We start from the raw sequence: 17,039 nt of genomic DNA on the forward strand, positions 1-17,039 counted from the left end.
ATTTTACTTCTTTGCTATTAAACGTGTGTGAAATATGGTTTTGGTATTTGTTAAGTTTATGGCACATATTATCTATTATACTGATGTTGGTAGACCTGGTTTATTGAAAACATTTGGTAACTGATTCATTGTTGGCGCAATACTTGAGAAGAAAAGAAGTGATTATTACAAGTGTTGAAATGTTTGCAGACTGTCATAAATGAATGCAATTTTTGTTTATTTTTATAATTTCATTATACCTTTTCTTGTATATATTACAATCTAAAGACTCTTAGGACACGTCTTGTAAAAGTAACTGGACATTGCATGAAACGTTACTTCTGTAATGTATGCCTGAATGTTGGTGTTGCGTTTTTGCAACACCGGGCACATGGAATATCAAAACTGTCTTTCTGAGATTAGTGAAATAATTACATATATTTACTTATGGAATTCGATTTTTCGCATGAAATAGTTATTCTATTCATGTTTTATATACAAGGGGCCTGAGTGAACATGAAATAATGACAATCATGGAAGAGAACCAAAAATTCAGGCAGATTTTACAGATGTTTTTATATCTCCACCGGAAGCTAGAAGTGATATCGATGAAGACAGTGCTGACGAGGACTTCGATGGAAACATAAATAATCTAAATTGTCATCAACTGGGGGCCGAAGGGATTATATGGAAAAATATATATAATAATATAAAATCAGGCACAGAATGAATAGATGCTAGAAGGTGCAGAAATACGTGAAATATCAGAGCCTGTCAGGGGATAAAGTGACTATTGTAAGAAAATGGAAAAAGAGTGATTTACCAAGTTACTGTTCACTGAAAAGAAAAGTAAATGAGGAACTTGAAAATTGTGAGTCGAATCCCAACATGAAAAGAACTTATTGCCAATTGATATTTTTCAATTATTTTTCCATGAAAATTTTGTACTTGATATTGTAAACCAAAGTGTTGCGTATGCGGTGCAGAAAGGCAGGGATAAATTTATTTTTTCCCCAAATGATTTCAAAACATTCCTTGGGATTCTTTTTGTAAGTGGATATACTAAAGTCCCACGCTGTCGAATATACTGGGAAGAGAGCAGCGACACAAGAAATGATTCAATTTAGTCAGAGCTATGAGACGCAATAGATTTGATGAAATAATAAGAAACCTTCATCTAAATGGCAACACACAACTTGACAAGAGCGATAGGTTGTCTAAGGTGAGGCCCTTTCTAGATGAACTTATGTGAGAAAGTGAACTTTGTAGCCAAACCTAATTCGCTTTCCTCGCATAAATTGTTTTAGTCCATGTCTTCCAAAATAAAGTATCATAGCCTCGTCAATACTGGATTTATTGTCTCACAGTGTTGCCTACTGTATGCATAATTTTCATTTTCCTCATTTAATGAAATGCACTGAACGTTGTAGATATATTCACAGAAATAGGTATGAGCCTTACAGGGACAGAAGTGTCCACTAACAAATCTGGCTGATATGAAGAAAACAGAGAGGTTCCTTTGATATGAAGTACGATGAAGGTTCTAAATTACTGATATGTCGCTGGAATGACAATTCTGTCGTGACTGTTGTGTCAAACTGAACGATGTCTAAAATGTGACATTGCTTTGCATTATAAATGCTTCCAACAATTTCATTTTCAGGAATAATGTTTCTAACGATGTAAATAATATAAACTTTTCAAGGTGTTGCTTGCAAAGAATTTACTTTTCAAAAATAATGTCTCTAATGATGTAAAATGTTAATTTTTCATGTTGTTGCTTTCAATGTTAAATATTTCCAAGATTTTTTTTTTTTCAGAAATAATGAGATAAAATGAAAACTTTTCATCTTGTTTCTTCCAATGTTAAATATTTTCAAGAATTTATTTTTCAGAAATAATGTCTCAGATCATGTAAAATACATTCTGTGCATGGTAATAAAGTAGGTTAGGTCAAAATATGTCGTCTTGTTTAATTATTAATTCATCATATTAAAAACAAAATGTAAGTAATAATTGCTACCCTATGTGCCCGGTGATGCGTTTTCGCAACACATCATATCTCAGGAACTAGAAATGCGATAACAAAAATTTATGAAAATTCTACGTTCATAAATGCTAATGCATTCAGGAATTCAATTTTATTAAATTTGAAAACAAAAAATTATTCTGGGCATATATGGGTTAATAGAACCCGAAAAATCCGGATTGACCGAACACTGTATTGAAAAAAAAAAGCCATAGGGCTAATTTTAATAACACCGAGGTCCTGGCGAAGTGTTCGGGCTACTGGGATAGAAGAGTAAAGGAAACCCTGGCCATAGCGGCGGAACGCGGTAACCTGAACCGGGACTCGGGTCTCCAACTAAGCGCGGCATGGGCACCGGCTATTAAATTTCTCAAAGCCCAGACGACGGGCCGTCATCAGCTGAGGACACATGAGAACTCGTCCGCCGAGCCCATCGTGAGACCCAAGGTCATTCAGCCGAACGGCACAAAGCAAGACGACACGTCGGCCGCGTTCGCGCCGCGGTCCGCACTAATAAGAGCCAATCAGCGCACAGCTCCTCGATTGACTCCTCCCTCTGGCACTATAAATTAAGGAGCTGGATACATCTATAAAGAGGAGACTTTCTTCTTGGACGTCCCCTGGTTTCTAAATTGAGACGATTCAACAAGGCTCATGACAACAATCACCTCCTACATAATAGCCAAATTGGCTAGTCTCTTATATATGAGACAACTCATCCTGCCTAAGGAATTCCGTGGTTTTCCTAAGGCGTAAGACATGTCGGGATGAGCCCTATAAGAAATGGGCCACAGACCTATATGCCCTTCCCCATATATATTCCCCTTTATTATAAACGACGTATGCCCTAGTTCAGGACCTATAAATTGTCTATTAAATATACGAGGTCACTCAATTAGTCGCAATTTGAAAGGACAGGGACCTCTCAAATTGCAGATTTTGATTTCACGGCGCTTCTTCCGACGGCCTTCACATGCTTTGTCATCGAACAACAGATGACAGCGTTTCGCCATCCTAACGGCAAACACCAGCCATCTCCTCCTCGCCCCGTTCCGTGATCACTTGATCAAATCTCAGTCCCCCTCGCATATGTGGTACCTGAGAGGTTACATCCAATTTCGGCTTCCCCTTCAAAATTTTCTAGATCTCCTTCAGTGGAGCAGCGTAACCCGGAGGAGACTAGTGGCCAACAGGCTTGGAGCTCACATATCTAGTTTTGTACAGCCCCCAACCCCTTGCAAGGACGCGTTTTGAGTACCTTTTAAACTTGTCCTCCCAATTCTCTTTCGATTTTTTCGATTTTTCGATTGGACGTCCCCCTCGCGTATGTGGTACCTAAGAGGTTACGTCCATTTTCGGTTATCCCCTTCAAAATTTTCTAGAGTTCCTTCAGTGGAGCAGCGTAACCCGAAGTGAGACTAGTGGCCAACAGGCTTGGAGCTCACATATTTAGTTTCGTACAGTCCCCAACCCTTTGCAAGGACGCGTTATGCGTACCTTTAAATTTTTTTCCTCCCAATTATCCCCATTCGATTTTTTTTTGGGACGTGAAAGAAGCTGGACGTGTCTGGAGCTCTCCTCTGATTGGTACACCGGCGAACGCAGCTACCTATAGGACTTCTCCATAGCGGACGCAGCCTACCCAGAACCAGCAGCCAGATTCTTCAGTGCTACATCAGCGAGCGAGGGCAGCAGCAAAGCAGCTCTCGGCAAGGGGGGCTCGAGGAGCCGAGCATCGTACTTCTGTCGGCCAGGCGGCGGACACCTACGTGATCGGCACTATTTAAAGAGCGGCCTATTGGTTCCCAATGCTATTCAATAAATGCCTGGGGCAAGCAAAATACCTGAAGTATGGAGGACGTTGACAATCAAAGTCCTCTACAAAGAGAGAGGAGATACAACGCTACCGGACGCTTATAGGGGCATCGCTCTAGAGAATGCTGCTTTCAAGATCTTCACCAAAATCATCACACAAAGATTCTCGGAACTTGCAGGAAATATAACACCAGAAGAGCAATTTGGTTTCCGGAAAGGAAGATCAACGCTCCAGGCTGTCACAAAATTATTACAAGTAATAGAGGAAGCTCTACATCATCACAAGGGGAAACGATACGTAGTTTTCATAGACTACAAAAAGGCCTTCGATCTGCTAGATAAACAGATATTAGTTACAAAGCTGGAGACCAAGTTTGGACGGAATTATCTCACTAATATAATAAGGGATATGTTAGAGTATAATGTGATGAACATAAGCGACAACCCAAGGACATCAAGGCCCATCACGCAAACAAACGGTGTGTTGTAGGGAGATCCCGTCAGCCCCCTAGTCTTCAACCTGACAGTGGACGTGATAGAAGCAGTTCGCGGAGGTGGACAGGCGGACGTATACGTGTATGCGGACGACATGGCCATAACAGCAGCAAAATTGGAGGACTTGCAATCGTGCTTCGATAGATTGAATGACTGGGCGAATAACAACGGACTGCATATAAACACAGAAAAGACTAAGTTTAGATATTTCGCAAAAGAAGTCGGATATCGAGGAATGATATAATCCAGCATAACCAAGAGCCACTAGGAGCAGTCAACTCGCTGAGATACCTGGGAGTGACCTTCCATACATCAGGAACCTGTTTTCCTATGCATTTAAAGGAGAGGTCTCTAGTATTCCCAGTCATATTGCAAAAAATTACGGGACATTTATCAGTTATAACTGAGTAAGTTCAGTATGCGCACCCATCAAATATGCCAATCTTTCAAAATAAAGTATACTAGGCAAACACTTTCTTAACTAAGGGTAAGTAAAGAAATAGTGAACAAAATTGTTTAAGAGCATCTCTGCATTAAGTTTAAACTTCTTTATATAAGTTGCTTTCAAATTTCTTTTACTAAGTTGTTACAGAAATAGCTAGAAAATACTCTACTCAAGTGACAATATTCTTATAAATCAATATGGCTTGTTTTCCCGCCAGGGTGCACACGTTCATGGGCTTTTAAGTAACGCGGCAGAGAGAAACACTTACCACAAACAACACATTTGAAAGGTTTCTCTCCAGAGTGCATACCTACATGGGCTTTTAGGTCACACGACTGCGAGAAACCCTTACCACACACAACACATTTGAAAGGTTTGTCGCCAGAGTGCACAAGTTCATGGGTTTTTAGGTTACCCATTTGCGAGTAACACTTACCACAAACATCACATTTAAAAGGTTTATCGCCAGAGTGCACACGTTCATGTACTTTTAGGTTACACGACTGAGGGAAACACTTACCACAAACATCACATTTAAAAGATTTCACGCCAGAGTGCACACGCTCATGGGCTTTTAGGCGACTAGATTGCGAGTAAAATTTACCACAAACATCACATTTAAAAGTTTTCTCGCCGGAGTGCAGAGGTAGATGGGCTTTTAGGTAACTCAACAGCGCGAAACACTTACCACAAACATCACATTTGAAAGGTTTCTCCCCAGTATGCAGGGGTACATGGGCTTTTAGTTGACCCGACATCGAGAAACACTTACCACAAACATCACATTTGAAAGGTTTCTCCCCAGTATGCACGCGTACGTGAGCTTTTAGCTGACAGGATATTGAGAAACACTTATCACAAACATCACATTTAAAAGGTTTCTCGCCAGAATGCACACGTTCATGTACTTTTAGGTTACCCGACTTCGGGAAACACTTACCACAAACATCACATTTAAAAGGTTTCAAGCCAGAGTGGACACGCTTATGGGCTTTTAGGAGACCCGATTGCGAGTAACACTTACCACAAACATCACATTTAAAAGGTTTCTCGCCAGAGTGCAGAGGTAGATGGGCTTTTAGGTAACCCAACAGCGCGAAACACTTACCACAATCATCACACTTGTAAGGTTTCTCCCCAGTGTGCAGGCGTTCGTGAGCTTTTAGCAGACTCGATATCGAGAAACACTTACCACAAACAACACATTTGAAAGGTTTCTCGCCAGTGTGCATACGATCATGGGCCTTTAGGTCGCATGACTGCGAGAAGCACTTACCACACACAACACATTTGAACGGTTTCTCGCCAGAGTGCACACGTTCATGGGTTTTTAGGTGACCCATTTGGGAGAAACACTTACCACAAACATCACATTTAAAAGGTTTCTCGCCAGAGTGCACACGTTCATGGACTTTTAGGTTACCAGACTTCGGGAAACACTTACCACAAACATCACATTTGAAAGGTCTCTCGCCAGAATGCACATGTTTATGGGCTTTTAATTGATCTGTTTGTGAGTAACACTTACCACAAACATGACACTTGTAACATTTCTCCGCGGTGTGGAGACTTTCATGAGTTTTTAGGTTATTTGAGTTTGAAAAACACTTAGCACATACTTCGCATTTGAAAGGTTTCTTGCCTAAGTCCATAGATGAAGGACTGTACAAATTTTTTGCAGTCGAGGCACATATTTTAGACAATTTTAATTCGAACTGCTTCTCATCTTCACGAGTCCGCACAGGTTTTCCCGAGGAACCCGACTTCTTAGGAATCTCGTTCTCTTCAAGAGGAAGACTGACCAATTCTGTTGATACAGTCCTCTCATTCCTAGCTGCAATCCTGAAGTAAATATACTATCAGTTTATAAAATAGTCACAAGTATACAATCCATTATTGAATATTCAAATCAGAATAAACCTATTACATGAGAAGGTACATTACGATTAGCGATACATGCTTGTAATTGATTTATGAGTAATGGTGCAAGTATCAAAACTGACTAAACAATTTGGATTTCTTGTATACAATAAATTTTATAAGGATTACACCACGTTAGTCAACTCTCAGTTAGCTTTCATTTTTAATGAGCGCCTCTGTCCACAGTCACCTGACTTTGCTTTACTCTTTTTCGACTCGAGCATGCTATTTTATTCGATTGTTTCGAAATTCGAGATTACACATGTCCTATAACTTTTTCTATCTTTTATTCTTGTGATGTCGAAAATATTTATAGTTTTTAACTTTGTCACTTTAAAATTAGAAAAAAAGTGCACTGGAACATTGCTGATTCCATTTTGTAGTAAGCGTCATGAGAAAATCTGGTTGGTATTATCTCTAACTTGCTATTTATTGTCTTGCGAACGTTAACTAGTAAGAATTCCATTAATTTTTATATGTTCTGTAGAACTACTATCAAGAGTACTACACACAAACACTTGAAGTAAATCGGAATTATGTCTTCGCCATTTTGTCCAGTGTGCGGTCTTTAGAAAGAAGTACATCAGAATCATTTACAGCGATGTCTAGCACTTTTCTCTAAACCAGCGACGTCATCAAGTTCTCTTACGTGCTGTTCTTCAATTTCGTTCCAGGACACCACGTGTCCAAACATTACCTCCCCTGATATCCTCCTACTTGTAGTTTTATGCTAGAAGTCATAGGGAAGTACAAATTTAATACAATGCATTATTCGACTTCATGCTAAAGAATAAAGAGCATTGGAAGCTTGATCACAATATCCTCAATTACTTAAATTTTTACTCCTTATTTTAAATAATAATGTAACAATTTGTTTCGGAAATAATATCAATGTTCAACAGTACGTATACCCTAGTTGTAATCAGTTTTTCCCTTCCATGAAACTTAACAAATCTTACCTTAAGAGTCGACTGAGAGATAATAAATTATGTTCAGTTTTAAGGACTGCAGCTGCTAACGTAATATTACCTGGTATAGAGAATGTTCTACCTAAAAATAATAGTTAAATTTGAAGCTTCTGCAGCAAGTGTTTCAAGTAAGAAGAATGAACTTTTGTAATACAAGAAAATGTGTTTCAACATCGTAAGTACACACTGCATTTGCAACAGATAATGAAATAAAAGCTTAGGAAATAACTAATTTTCTGTGTTGTTCTGTTTGTGCATGTATTTACGTACCAGTATATTGGTCCTTTTTCCAGTGTTTCATGATGATATAATTCAACTACAATACATACTGTACTATTTTCGCCTAGAAGAATATGATATATGATGTAACGTGAAGTATTGCTAATTTATAAAAAAAAATAGTCATAACATCATAACTGAAGCGTTGGGCCGAATAATGGTCTATGTTACTATGTGCTAACTGTGCAGAAGAAACTAATATGTTACATTGTAATTCCGCTCGCAAATTTACTATTCAACGGGAACATAGACTGTTATTCCATGAATATGTTTTGTACACTAAGCAAGGTACATGAATGTATGTTACTGAAAGACATATTACACATCACAGAAGTTTAACAATAGATTTAACCCCACAAAAAGTATTGATTTTTTCCGAGGAACAATAATGTCATTGACCTTGATGTAATCCCGTTAAACTTGATATAACCTTGATTATTGAAATCGACATTGAAAAACGAGATAACAAATTCAATTTATTTGAATATTATTTACAATTAACGCTAATTATTGTAGTGACAGAACATAACCTTCTGCGACAGCATTGGATTTCTAGCCTCCGTGACTTTTCGCTTATTCTCTTTCGATTGTATATCCGAGAATAATCTATATTTGCGGTTTTATAACGGTATAAAGCTGACTTGTCATTGGCTGAACACCTGTAAGCTGAGTTGTCATTGGCTGAACAGCTGTACTTTAATGAGTAGGTGTACTTTAATGACATGCATTAAAGGACTGCTACCAGGTGTATAATTACTACATTTCGGCATGGTCGAGCATAAACAGTTTTATACAATCACAATATTACGAAACATACTAAATCAATAAAAAGGTTAAAGTATGAACAATTCGATTATGACATTTATTTTTAAATGTTATATATTAATATGAATTAACACCATGTAATTTATTAAAGTTACACACAATGTCATATTATGAATACACATATAATATTGATCAAATAATAGCAGTGATACTAGAAAAGAATTAAATTAATGAAAGTGGTTACAATAACAAATGAATAAAGAAAATTAAATACTACAGTTGAGAAATTGTTGGCAGATGGAGTTTGAATCCCTGTCCCGAATATTCAGTATCCATCCCAACAGATGGCTAGACCAACACTAGGTAAAATGTAAATTAAAAAACAAATAATAAAATGCTGCAAAAATAACAGACAGGAACTTACATTATTTGGGGATCTTTCGCACTAACTTGCGACTTCGTCTTCCTTGTATACTCAACACTACTATGTCTCAGCAACTTTTATGTCACACACAAAAAAAAATTGTTTTATTTAACGACGCTCGCAACTGCCGAGGTTATATCAGCGTCGCCAGTCTCCCACAGGAGTTCTTTTACATGCCAGTAAACCTACTGACATGAGCCTGTTGCATTTAAGCACACGTAAATGCCATCAACCTGGCCCGGGATCGAACCCGCAACCTCGGGGATAGAAGGCCAGTGCTGTAACAACTACGCCACCCAGGCCGATTTTGGTGACACATTTTCCACTTACTAATATTAATTTGTCTGGTTCCTTTTTATTAGTTTAGATTTATTTAGCTGGTCAATATCTACCGTAGAAATGATCACTGTCTTTCAATCGTCCATTTTACGTAATAGATCAACCGAAACCTGATACACAGAGTTCAAGTACCAAGTATTCGTAAAGAGAACAAACTCCCGTGCAGTAACTACCAATATGATGTAAACAACTGGATACGCTAGAAGTGACTAGTGGAACGGTGCGCCTCTGTGTACTTTGTATAGAATATAAAAATATTGAGTAAACAATACTTCAACTCCGATTACATTTATTAACAACACTGTAAGAAAAATGGGTGTGAACCAATGTCTCCCGTAAGAGTACAATCACTTTAATTCACCACTCCAAGTAGCTTAGTTTATTATTGCAATTCACTGACCTAGCATTCGTCAATACATACACTAGTAATGCCATCTGTGCTTCCTAGCTGAAAACGTAACTAATTCTACAAGTCCTCGCTTGTCTGATATAGTATAAATCTCTATTACCAAACCCATTATAACTAATGTAGCATTGTTTGAGGAATGCCAGCTTCTAATCCCGCACTCGCTAGAATATCAAACTCTTACTATAAATTACAACATAACCAACTCTATCATTATACAAAAACCCTGTTATGATCCTTGCCGGACCGATGTCGCATCCAACCCAACAATGGCCTCTCTCTGCCACTCTCATACTTCCATCCTCACATAGAACACCACTCCACAGACTGGCGGCCACTTTTATCGGCAATAAATCACAATCCCCGTTCGACTCCCGACTGCTCTGCCATCACATCACAGCTAGTCATGTGGTCCCCAACACACACAGCTCCCACCGAGCTCTCCACAACTGTCGTCCAACCTTACTCCATGAAGGTCTCCCCGTAACTACACTCAAATCGAAATTCTCCCCAAAACTCAAACTGTATGGTAATGCTCCCCCAAAACCGACGCCAAAAGTAAAATGGCCAATGACATACCAATCTCAAGTCACGTGATCACAAAGTTCGCTCCTTATACGTGAGGAATAATAGAGCAATAATGGAAGAAATGAAACAAGCTATCTAAAGGAGGAAGAAAGACTAAAAATGGAGAAGTAAAGCCATCTATGAAAAGATGAGGTAAACTAATACTAAAAAGGAAATAATAAGAATTGAAAAGAAAGAAAGAAAGGAAAAGAAAAGAAATGAACCAAGTGTGCACACTAGTGACATAGACCATTGTTCCAACCAAGACATTCATGGTTGTAACTCGTGTAGAAGCGCCTCTGACACAGATATTGAAAAATAAATTTTGTGACAACTGTGTAAGACTATACAGAGGATTATTACATTAGAAACTCAATTTTTAAAAATTGTAACATAGACCGTTGTTCGGCTGAATGCTTCAATTTTATATCACACATATTTCCAGTTTTAAATAATGTCTGTGTCTGTCTTTTGTGGAATCTTTTCTAAATTCATTACAGTTTTTAACTGCTCATTATTATTGTGCATGACGCATCTAAGGTACTATTAATATAAATTGCTTCATTTATATGATTGTGAGGTCACTACAACTACAATACTTCATTTACAGTAAAACTTTTGTGCCGGAGAGCTGAGTAGACATACAGTTATATGCAGTCTTTTACAGAGAAGCATGCAGCTATCTTGTAGCTTGAAAATCATAAGTTGCTATGCTCATTTCGTGAAATCTCTATGTGTGCGAAATACTGGACATCACGGGAGTTAATGGCATTATTGCTAAGAACTCTGCATTAATAACGACACCAACAAGTTTCTTGTGTGAGTGGGATAGAAGGACTAGGTCTACGCAGTGGAGGGGGAAACAGTGGCCAAACAGAAAGAAATCAGAACCTGGTGAAACATTGTTGAAGAACCACTGTATGTATCATTGTAGTTGCAATTCTGGTGGTGTGGAAGTGAAAGAGTGATGCCCTTAACTGCACCAGGATGCATGAACGAACAAACAGATAAATAAATGAATAAGTAAAACACGCAAATTAATATTACATAATGGCTTCCTAAACATGATGAGCGGTTTGCAGAAAAACTCTTGGAATGAACTCAAAAAGGCAGTGCCGGTACATAATTTGCTTGGGAATTACAAAGACTTCAATTATAAAGAAATTGTAGAAATTCAGTTGAAGAGTTTAAATTCCCTAGGCTGCAATATGAGTGTATGCTTGTCCATCTAAATTATTATGTTGAAAATCTGAGCACTTTTAATGAAGAATATGAAAAAAGGTTTGAACAGTACTTATGGAAACCAGACATGAAGCAAAGTGGAGTATGATTGTGATAACTGATTATTGCTGGATGATTCAGACAGACAGTTCTTCTGAAGCTGCTTCTGGACAGTCAAGAAAACAGACACTTCAAAGACAAGGAACTCTCTACGTGAAGACTCGCACATCACACTCACCTTTCGGCAAAAACCTCGTTGTCCTCTGTCGTCACTTCCACCCTTGGCTCCTCATAGAAGTCACTGTGAACTTCCTACAAATACAGAGCACATAAAACAAAAAGATAGCTCAATATACATTAACAAATGCGCATCGATTTTAGTTGCCATACAACTACATTCAAGTCGCAATAGGCCTAGTAGCCAATAAAAGACAAATCTTGGGGAAAATATTTCATGGGGCACAGCTTTTCATTGTAGAACAGCGTTTTTCAATGTGTGGCACACTAAAGGTGTACAAGTAGTTTAAATTCTGTGGCACACTAATATAATCTGTTGTTACCAAGCAGGAGAGGAATTTGAAGGGTTTTAGGAAGAAATGAGAATATTATAAAATACAAATCAATGAGATATATCTATATGCATTAAAATATTCAATATAATATTTTTTAATTTTACATGAATTTTATTTTATTTTTTTTAATTGGGTTTTTTACGACGCTGTATCAACATCTTAGGTTATTTAGCGTCTCAATGACATGAAGGTGATAAGGCCGGTGAAATGAGTGCGAAGTCCAGCACCAAAAGTTACCCAGCATTTGTTCGTATTGGGTTGAGGGAAAACTCCCGAAAACACCTCAACCAGAACTTTCCCCGACCGGGATTCGAACCCGGGCCACCTGGTTTCGAGGCCATACGCGCTGACCGTTACTCCACAGGTGTGGACTGAATTTTATTATTTATGTGTCAACATACTGGGGAATGTTAATATGATGAATGGAAAAAAAGGCACATGTTGCAAAAGACGTTGAGAAGAGAAACAAAATACAAGATAAACACTGGAAGAACACAGTGCATTCCTTGTTCTGCACTCACTTCAGGTTCATGTTTCAACACTGGGAACGAAATTGGCACCGGATCTTCTTCAAATTTTATCTCAGTTGTGAGATCTTGGCTCTGGTCCTCATACTCCTCCTTTATACCAGTCACATGCTGATCCCCAAGATTCCGTTCCTGCGGTACAGAGAGATATCTTAAATGAACCATTTATCACAGGATGTTAGAATACGACGTATATTGTAATAAGCTGCTCCCCATGTGTTGATATGCCTCAGTATGATCACAACCTATAGCACATGCTTTACACTATGGCGCATAGGGTCAGGATTCATATCAAAATGTATATAATCCATGCAAAAACATTTTTCAAGTGCAGTTTCAATAAATTAAGAGTTTTTACTTGATTTATTTAACGACGCTGCAACAACTACTAGATTATTTAGCATCGATGGGATTGGTAATAGCGAGATGGTATTTGGCGACATGAGGCCGAGAATTCGCCACAGACTACGTAACATTCACATTATGGTTCGGGAAAAACTCGAAAAACCCAACCATGGAATCAACCCAAGCGTGAATCGAACCCGTGACCGAGCACAACTCGGGATTAGCAGACAAGCACCTAGCCGACTGAGCCACACGAGTAGCTTCAATGACATAGCTAAGGCCAGTAGGCCTTCTCTTCCTCCCAGCCAGACTCTAAATCTAATTGATTACAATTGGTTTATAGTGACGGTCACATAAGAACAGTTCCTGAACAGCAAATATTGCCGTCATGTCAGTGATGCCAACTGTTACCAGATATCACACGATCCTATGTACTAAATGAATTAATTACTTACCGCACTTTATGTTGGAAGATTATTCTAACTAGGCCTAATTCAATAATTTGCAACATATTTTCATAAGGAAACTATACGGGGAAAGGGATCAACATGTCAAGTATTTTGTCTGACAATACGAAATTCATTGGTTTCACTAAACAAATGACTCACGAGACCTAACCTAAACTTGTATTTTGTTTGACCACATGAAATTATTAGTACTAAGTCCGAAAACTTACATGACTAGAGTCTTGAATTATAACTACAATGCAATACACAAAATAACTATTAGGTTATGTATTAATATTAATACTGATATTAATTAATTATTAATATGTTCAAATTTCACTAGCTTCCAGTAACCGGCTCAGAAATCTAGTACAATTTTAATTTCATGGCACTCTATTAGCGACAAATATTGTCGATATTTGTCTCAGTTGCCAAAATACCAGTTACAAAATCACTACCATTTGTAGCATCTGTCAGTACCGAAATTCGAAACGAAGTAGGCAAAAGAAAATTCAACCTGCAAACTAGAAAATCACCACAATCCACTAGCATATATAATAATGCGGGAAAAATGGTTAGGTTTCACCCTTACAGTATGAAATATCCGAACACTCTGGGCCATCGTTTCCCCAACCCCTTCTCTCTTTTGATACTCAGAGACGTCATTAATTAATTAGGGTAGTTTTCATATACTGATAATGTCAATAGCGGTGGCCACTACCTGCCACCTAGAGGCAAAATAACTTTTTTCATTACTCGCACATAAGCGTTGATTGAGCAGGCATGCGATCCAGCAGGCAGTGGTTTAAACCCATTGTTCAATATGTATCAAAGTAATTGTTAGATCAGTAACAAGAGAGTAAAAAAATTCGTAAACTTAAAAAGAAGTCTGTTCCTAGGCACAATTGTCTCTGTGTATTCGAGATACTTCTGTCTTCAATAGCAGAAATAAATATTTGAGAATTATTATTATTATTATTATTATTATTATTATTATTATTATTATTATTATTATTATTATTATTATTATTATTATTATTATTTCAATTTTAAAATGAATCCCTACAGTTTAAGTTGTGAAAGTTATGGAAAAGTTCAAATACAGTTCTAGACTGGTAATAGGTCTGAAATACAAATGCATTACTGATATGTGTATATTGATAAAGAACCACTTACATCATCTTCAGTTTTCACCAAAGGAAAGCTCATAGGCACTGGTGTGGTGTCTTCAACCTTTATCTCTGATTTGGTATAACTCTGGTCCATGCATTCTGACATGTCCGTCACTTGCAGATGCGATAAATTCTCTTTCTACAAGACAGAAAACATCGTGAATAATTTTATTAGTTATTTTGAAGATGACTTGATGAGTAACAGCCGCCAATCTGGTTGTGCATGACAGTCATTGCCAGTGACGTCACCAGGATCAGAGCAAGGGGGGTGCGGATGGGGTGCGAGATTTAAAATTGGGGTGCGAGCTGTAAAAATATGGTACATAAAAAATAAAAAATGTTCTCTCATGCACTTATGCGCATACTATACATCTGTTTATTATTATTATTATTATTATTATTATTATTATTATTATTATTATTATTATTATTATTATTGTTCATTACATCCATAACGATACACTAAGGGACGTAGTTTTTTCACATCCAAGAAATTGTTTGTTTGTTTTTGTGCTTCAAATTAAGTTATGCCTAGTATTTTTTTTAATAAAATGCTCTTTGGAGTGCGGAAAGGGGTGCTCCGATTTTTTAAGGGGTGCTTGCGCACCCTTTCGCACCCACCTAGCGACGTCCCTGGTCATTGTTAACGTGAATCATAGTGTGCACGCCAGTAACAGAAGCAGATCTCAAGTCAATGTAGTTTTAAGCCTTTTCACATATTTAATTAAAGTTAAAGTTTTACTTGTCAATAAGTGGTAGCATGTACTCCATAATTACTGATCAAGTGCGTTAGAAAATATGATTGTTGTAGAACATCAAAAAGCACCTGGCCTGAATACAATTATGTCTAAGAAATAATAACTCAAAACAAAACCTCTCTCACATGATATTCTATGTTCAACTAAGATTCAAACGGAGGTACGTATCAAACAGAATCGCAGTTGAGCAGTTCCATACGGTTTTGGGACGGATTAAGTTAATAATTATTGTAGCTCTGTAGCTCGGTTCTTCTATATGGTTGTGAAACTTGGACTCTCACTCTGAGAGAGGAACATAGGTTAAGGGTGTTTGAGAATAAGGTGCTTAGGAAAATATTTGGGGCTAAGCGGGATGAAGTTACAGGAGAATGGAGAAAGTTACACAACACAGAACTGCATGCATTGTATTCTTCACCTGACATAATTGGGAACTTAAAATCCAGACGTTTGAGATGGGCAGGGCATGTAGCACGTATGGGCGAATCCAGAAATGCATATAGAGTGTTAGTTGGGAGACCGGAGGGAAAAAGACCTTTAGGGAGGCCGAGACGTAGATGGGAGGATAATATTAAAATGGATTTGAGGGAGGTGGGTTATGATGATAGAGACTGGATTAACACTTCATAAAGCCAGACCAATTCATGACGTCATATTAATCACAGCAACAGCAAGGAATTTATTCAATTGATTATGAAGTGTGAAATATATGCTTTTCTCCACTGTTCGATAAATACACAAAGAAGATACACAGTAAAATATTTTTATTTACCTCTAATGCAGCATCATTCTCTTCTATTTTGTAATCCATTCCAGAATATGATCCAAAACTTCATACCCAAACATGTGGATCAAACGGGCCGTGACGGACGGGACTATGCTTGGAGCATTATGTTTGTTGCTTAAGGGACTTGTTAGGGACTTACTCCCTATGGATCACATAAGTTCAGTTCCCAAACATACACTTACTAAATAACCATTGAGCTCAATGTTGAGATCACTGTTTCTAACTCGCGCCCTTTAATTACTTTCTAACTCGTTGGTCGGAACTATTTGATAGTTGATCTCAGTGCTGCAATATTTCGAAAACTATAGCTGTAGCTATATAAGCAAATATCAGTGACTGGTTTGGTTCCGTTAATTAAGATTTTCGATATGGCCTACTTTATATAGCCTAGTCACTTTTTGACGGGTAGATAAAAAGCGAATTTTCTTAAGTTTTCTAGTTACGCCTTTCGGTTCATTCATCGGTCTGTTTCGGTAAAGTGCAGGTTATCCTACAAGTTCAAGAGATTTTTGTAATTACCTTACTTACTGTTATAATTGAGGCGATCAGAGCTACAGGTGGATCAAGTCGCAAATTTTCATAAATTGAGTTTAATTCATTTTATGATTATCTCAAGTTGGATCTTTTCCGAGCAGTAATGGATCAAGTCTTAATTCCAAGCATTCGCCGGTAGGAGACACCAGTCACTTTTGGCTGAGATTCTTTGTTCACGATGTTCTGAGACATAGTGAATCAAGTCAGCAAAGCGTTGCATTAATTAACATCACAATTGTTTATATTTTA

The 17,039-nt window shown here is 37.7% G+C and overlaps 1 protein-coding gene across 3 annotated transcripts; it reads right to left on the bottom strand.

Moving 5' to 3' along the window:
• Positions 1 to 4,851: 4,851 nt before the first annotated feature.
• On the bottom strand, positions 4,852 to 16,530 carry LOC138693214 (zinc finger protein 665-like). Of its 3 annotated transcripts, none has more exons than XM_069817008.1 (5): positions 16,242 to 16,530; positions 14,719 to 14,853; positions 12,746 to 12,883; positions 11,891 to 11,964; positions 4,852 to 6,605 (listed from the first exon to the last, which is right to left on the bottom strand). In XM_069817008.1, the coding sequence occupies exons 1-5, from the start codon at positions 16,278 to 16,280 to the stop codon at positions 4,949 to 4,951; spliced, it is 2,043 nt and encodes a 680-aa protein (XP_069673109.1). In that variant the 5' UTR covers positions 16,281 to 16,530; the 3' UTR covers positions 4,852 to 4,948. The 3 variants fall into 3 exon arrangements, with proteins under 3 accessions (XP_069673109.1, XP_069673110.1, XP_069673111.1); XM_069817010.1 differs by having other exon boundaries at positions 6,462 to 7,413; positions 16,242 to 16,523; XM_069817009.1 differs by lacking the exons at positions 14,719 to 14,853; positions 16,242 to 16,530 and adding an exon at positions 14,135 to 14,208.
• Positions 16,531 to 17,039: the final 509 nt, after the last annotated feature.

The sequence above is a fragment of the Periplaneta americana genome, chromosome 17 (assembly GCF_040183065.1).
Source record: "Periplaneta americana isolate PAMFEO1 chromosome 17, P.americana_PAMFEO1_priV1, whole genome shotgun sequence".
Lineage (NCBI taxonomy): Eukaryota > Metazoa > Arthropoda > Insecta > Blattodea > Blattidae > Periplaneta > Periplaneta americana.

Coding starts and splice junctions, on each gene's coding strand:
- LOC138693214 (XM_069817008.1), bottom strand. CDS start 16,280: ATGGATTACAAAATAGAAGAGAATGATGCTGCATTAGAG. Junction 14,854..16,241: donor AGAATGATGCTGCATTAGAG/GTAAATAAAAAT, acceptor TCTGTCTTGTAG/AAAGAGAATTTATCGCATCT. Junction 11,965..12,745: donor TGTTGAAACATGAACCTGAA/GTGAGTGCAGAA, acceptor CTGTATTTGTAG/GAAGTTCACAGTGACTTCTA.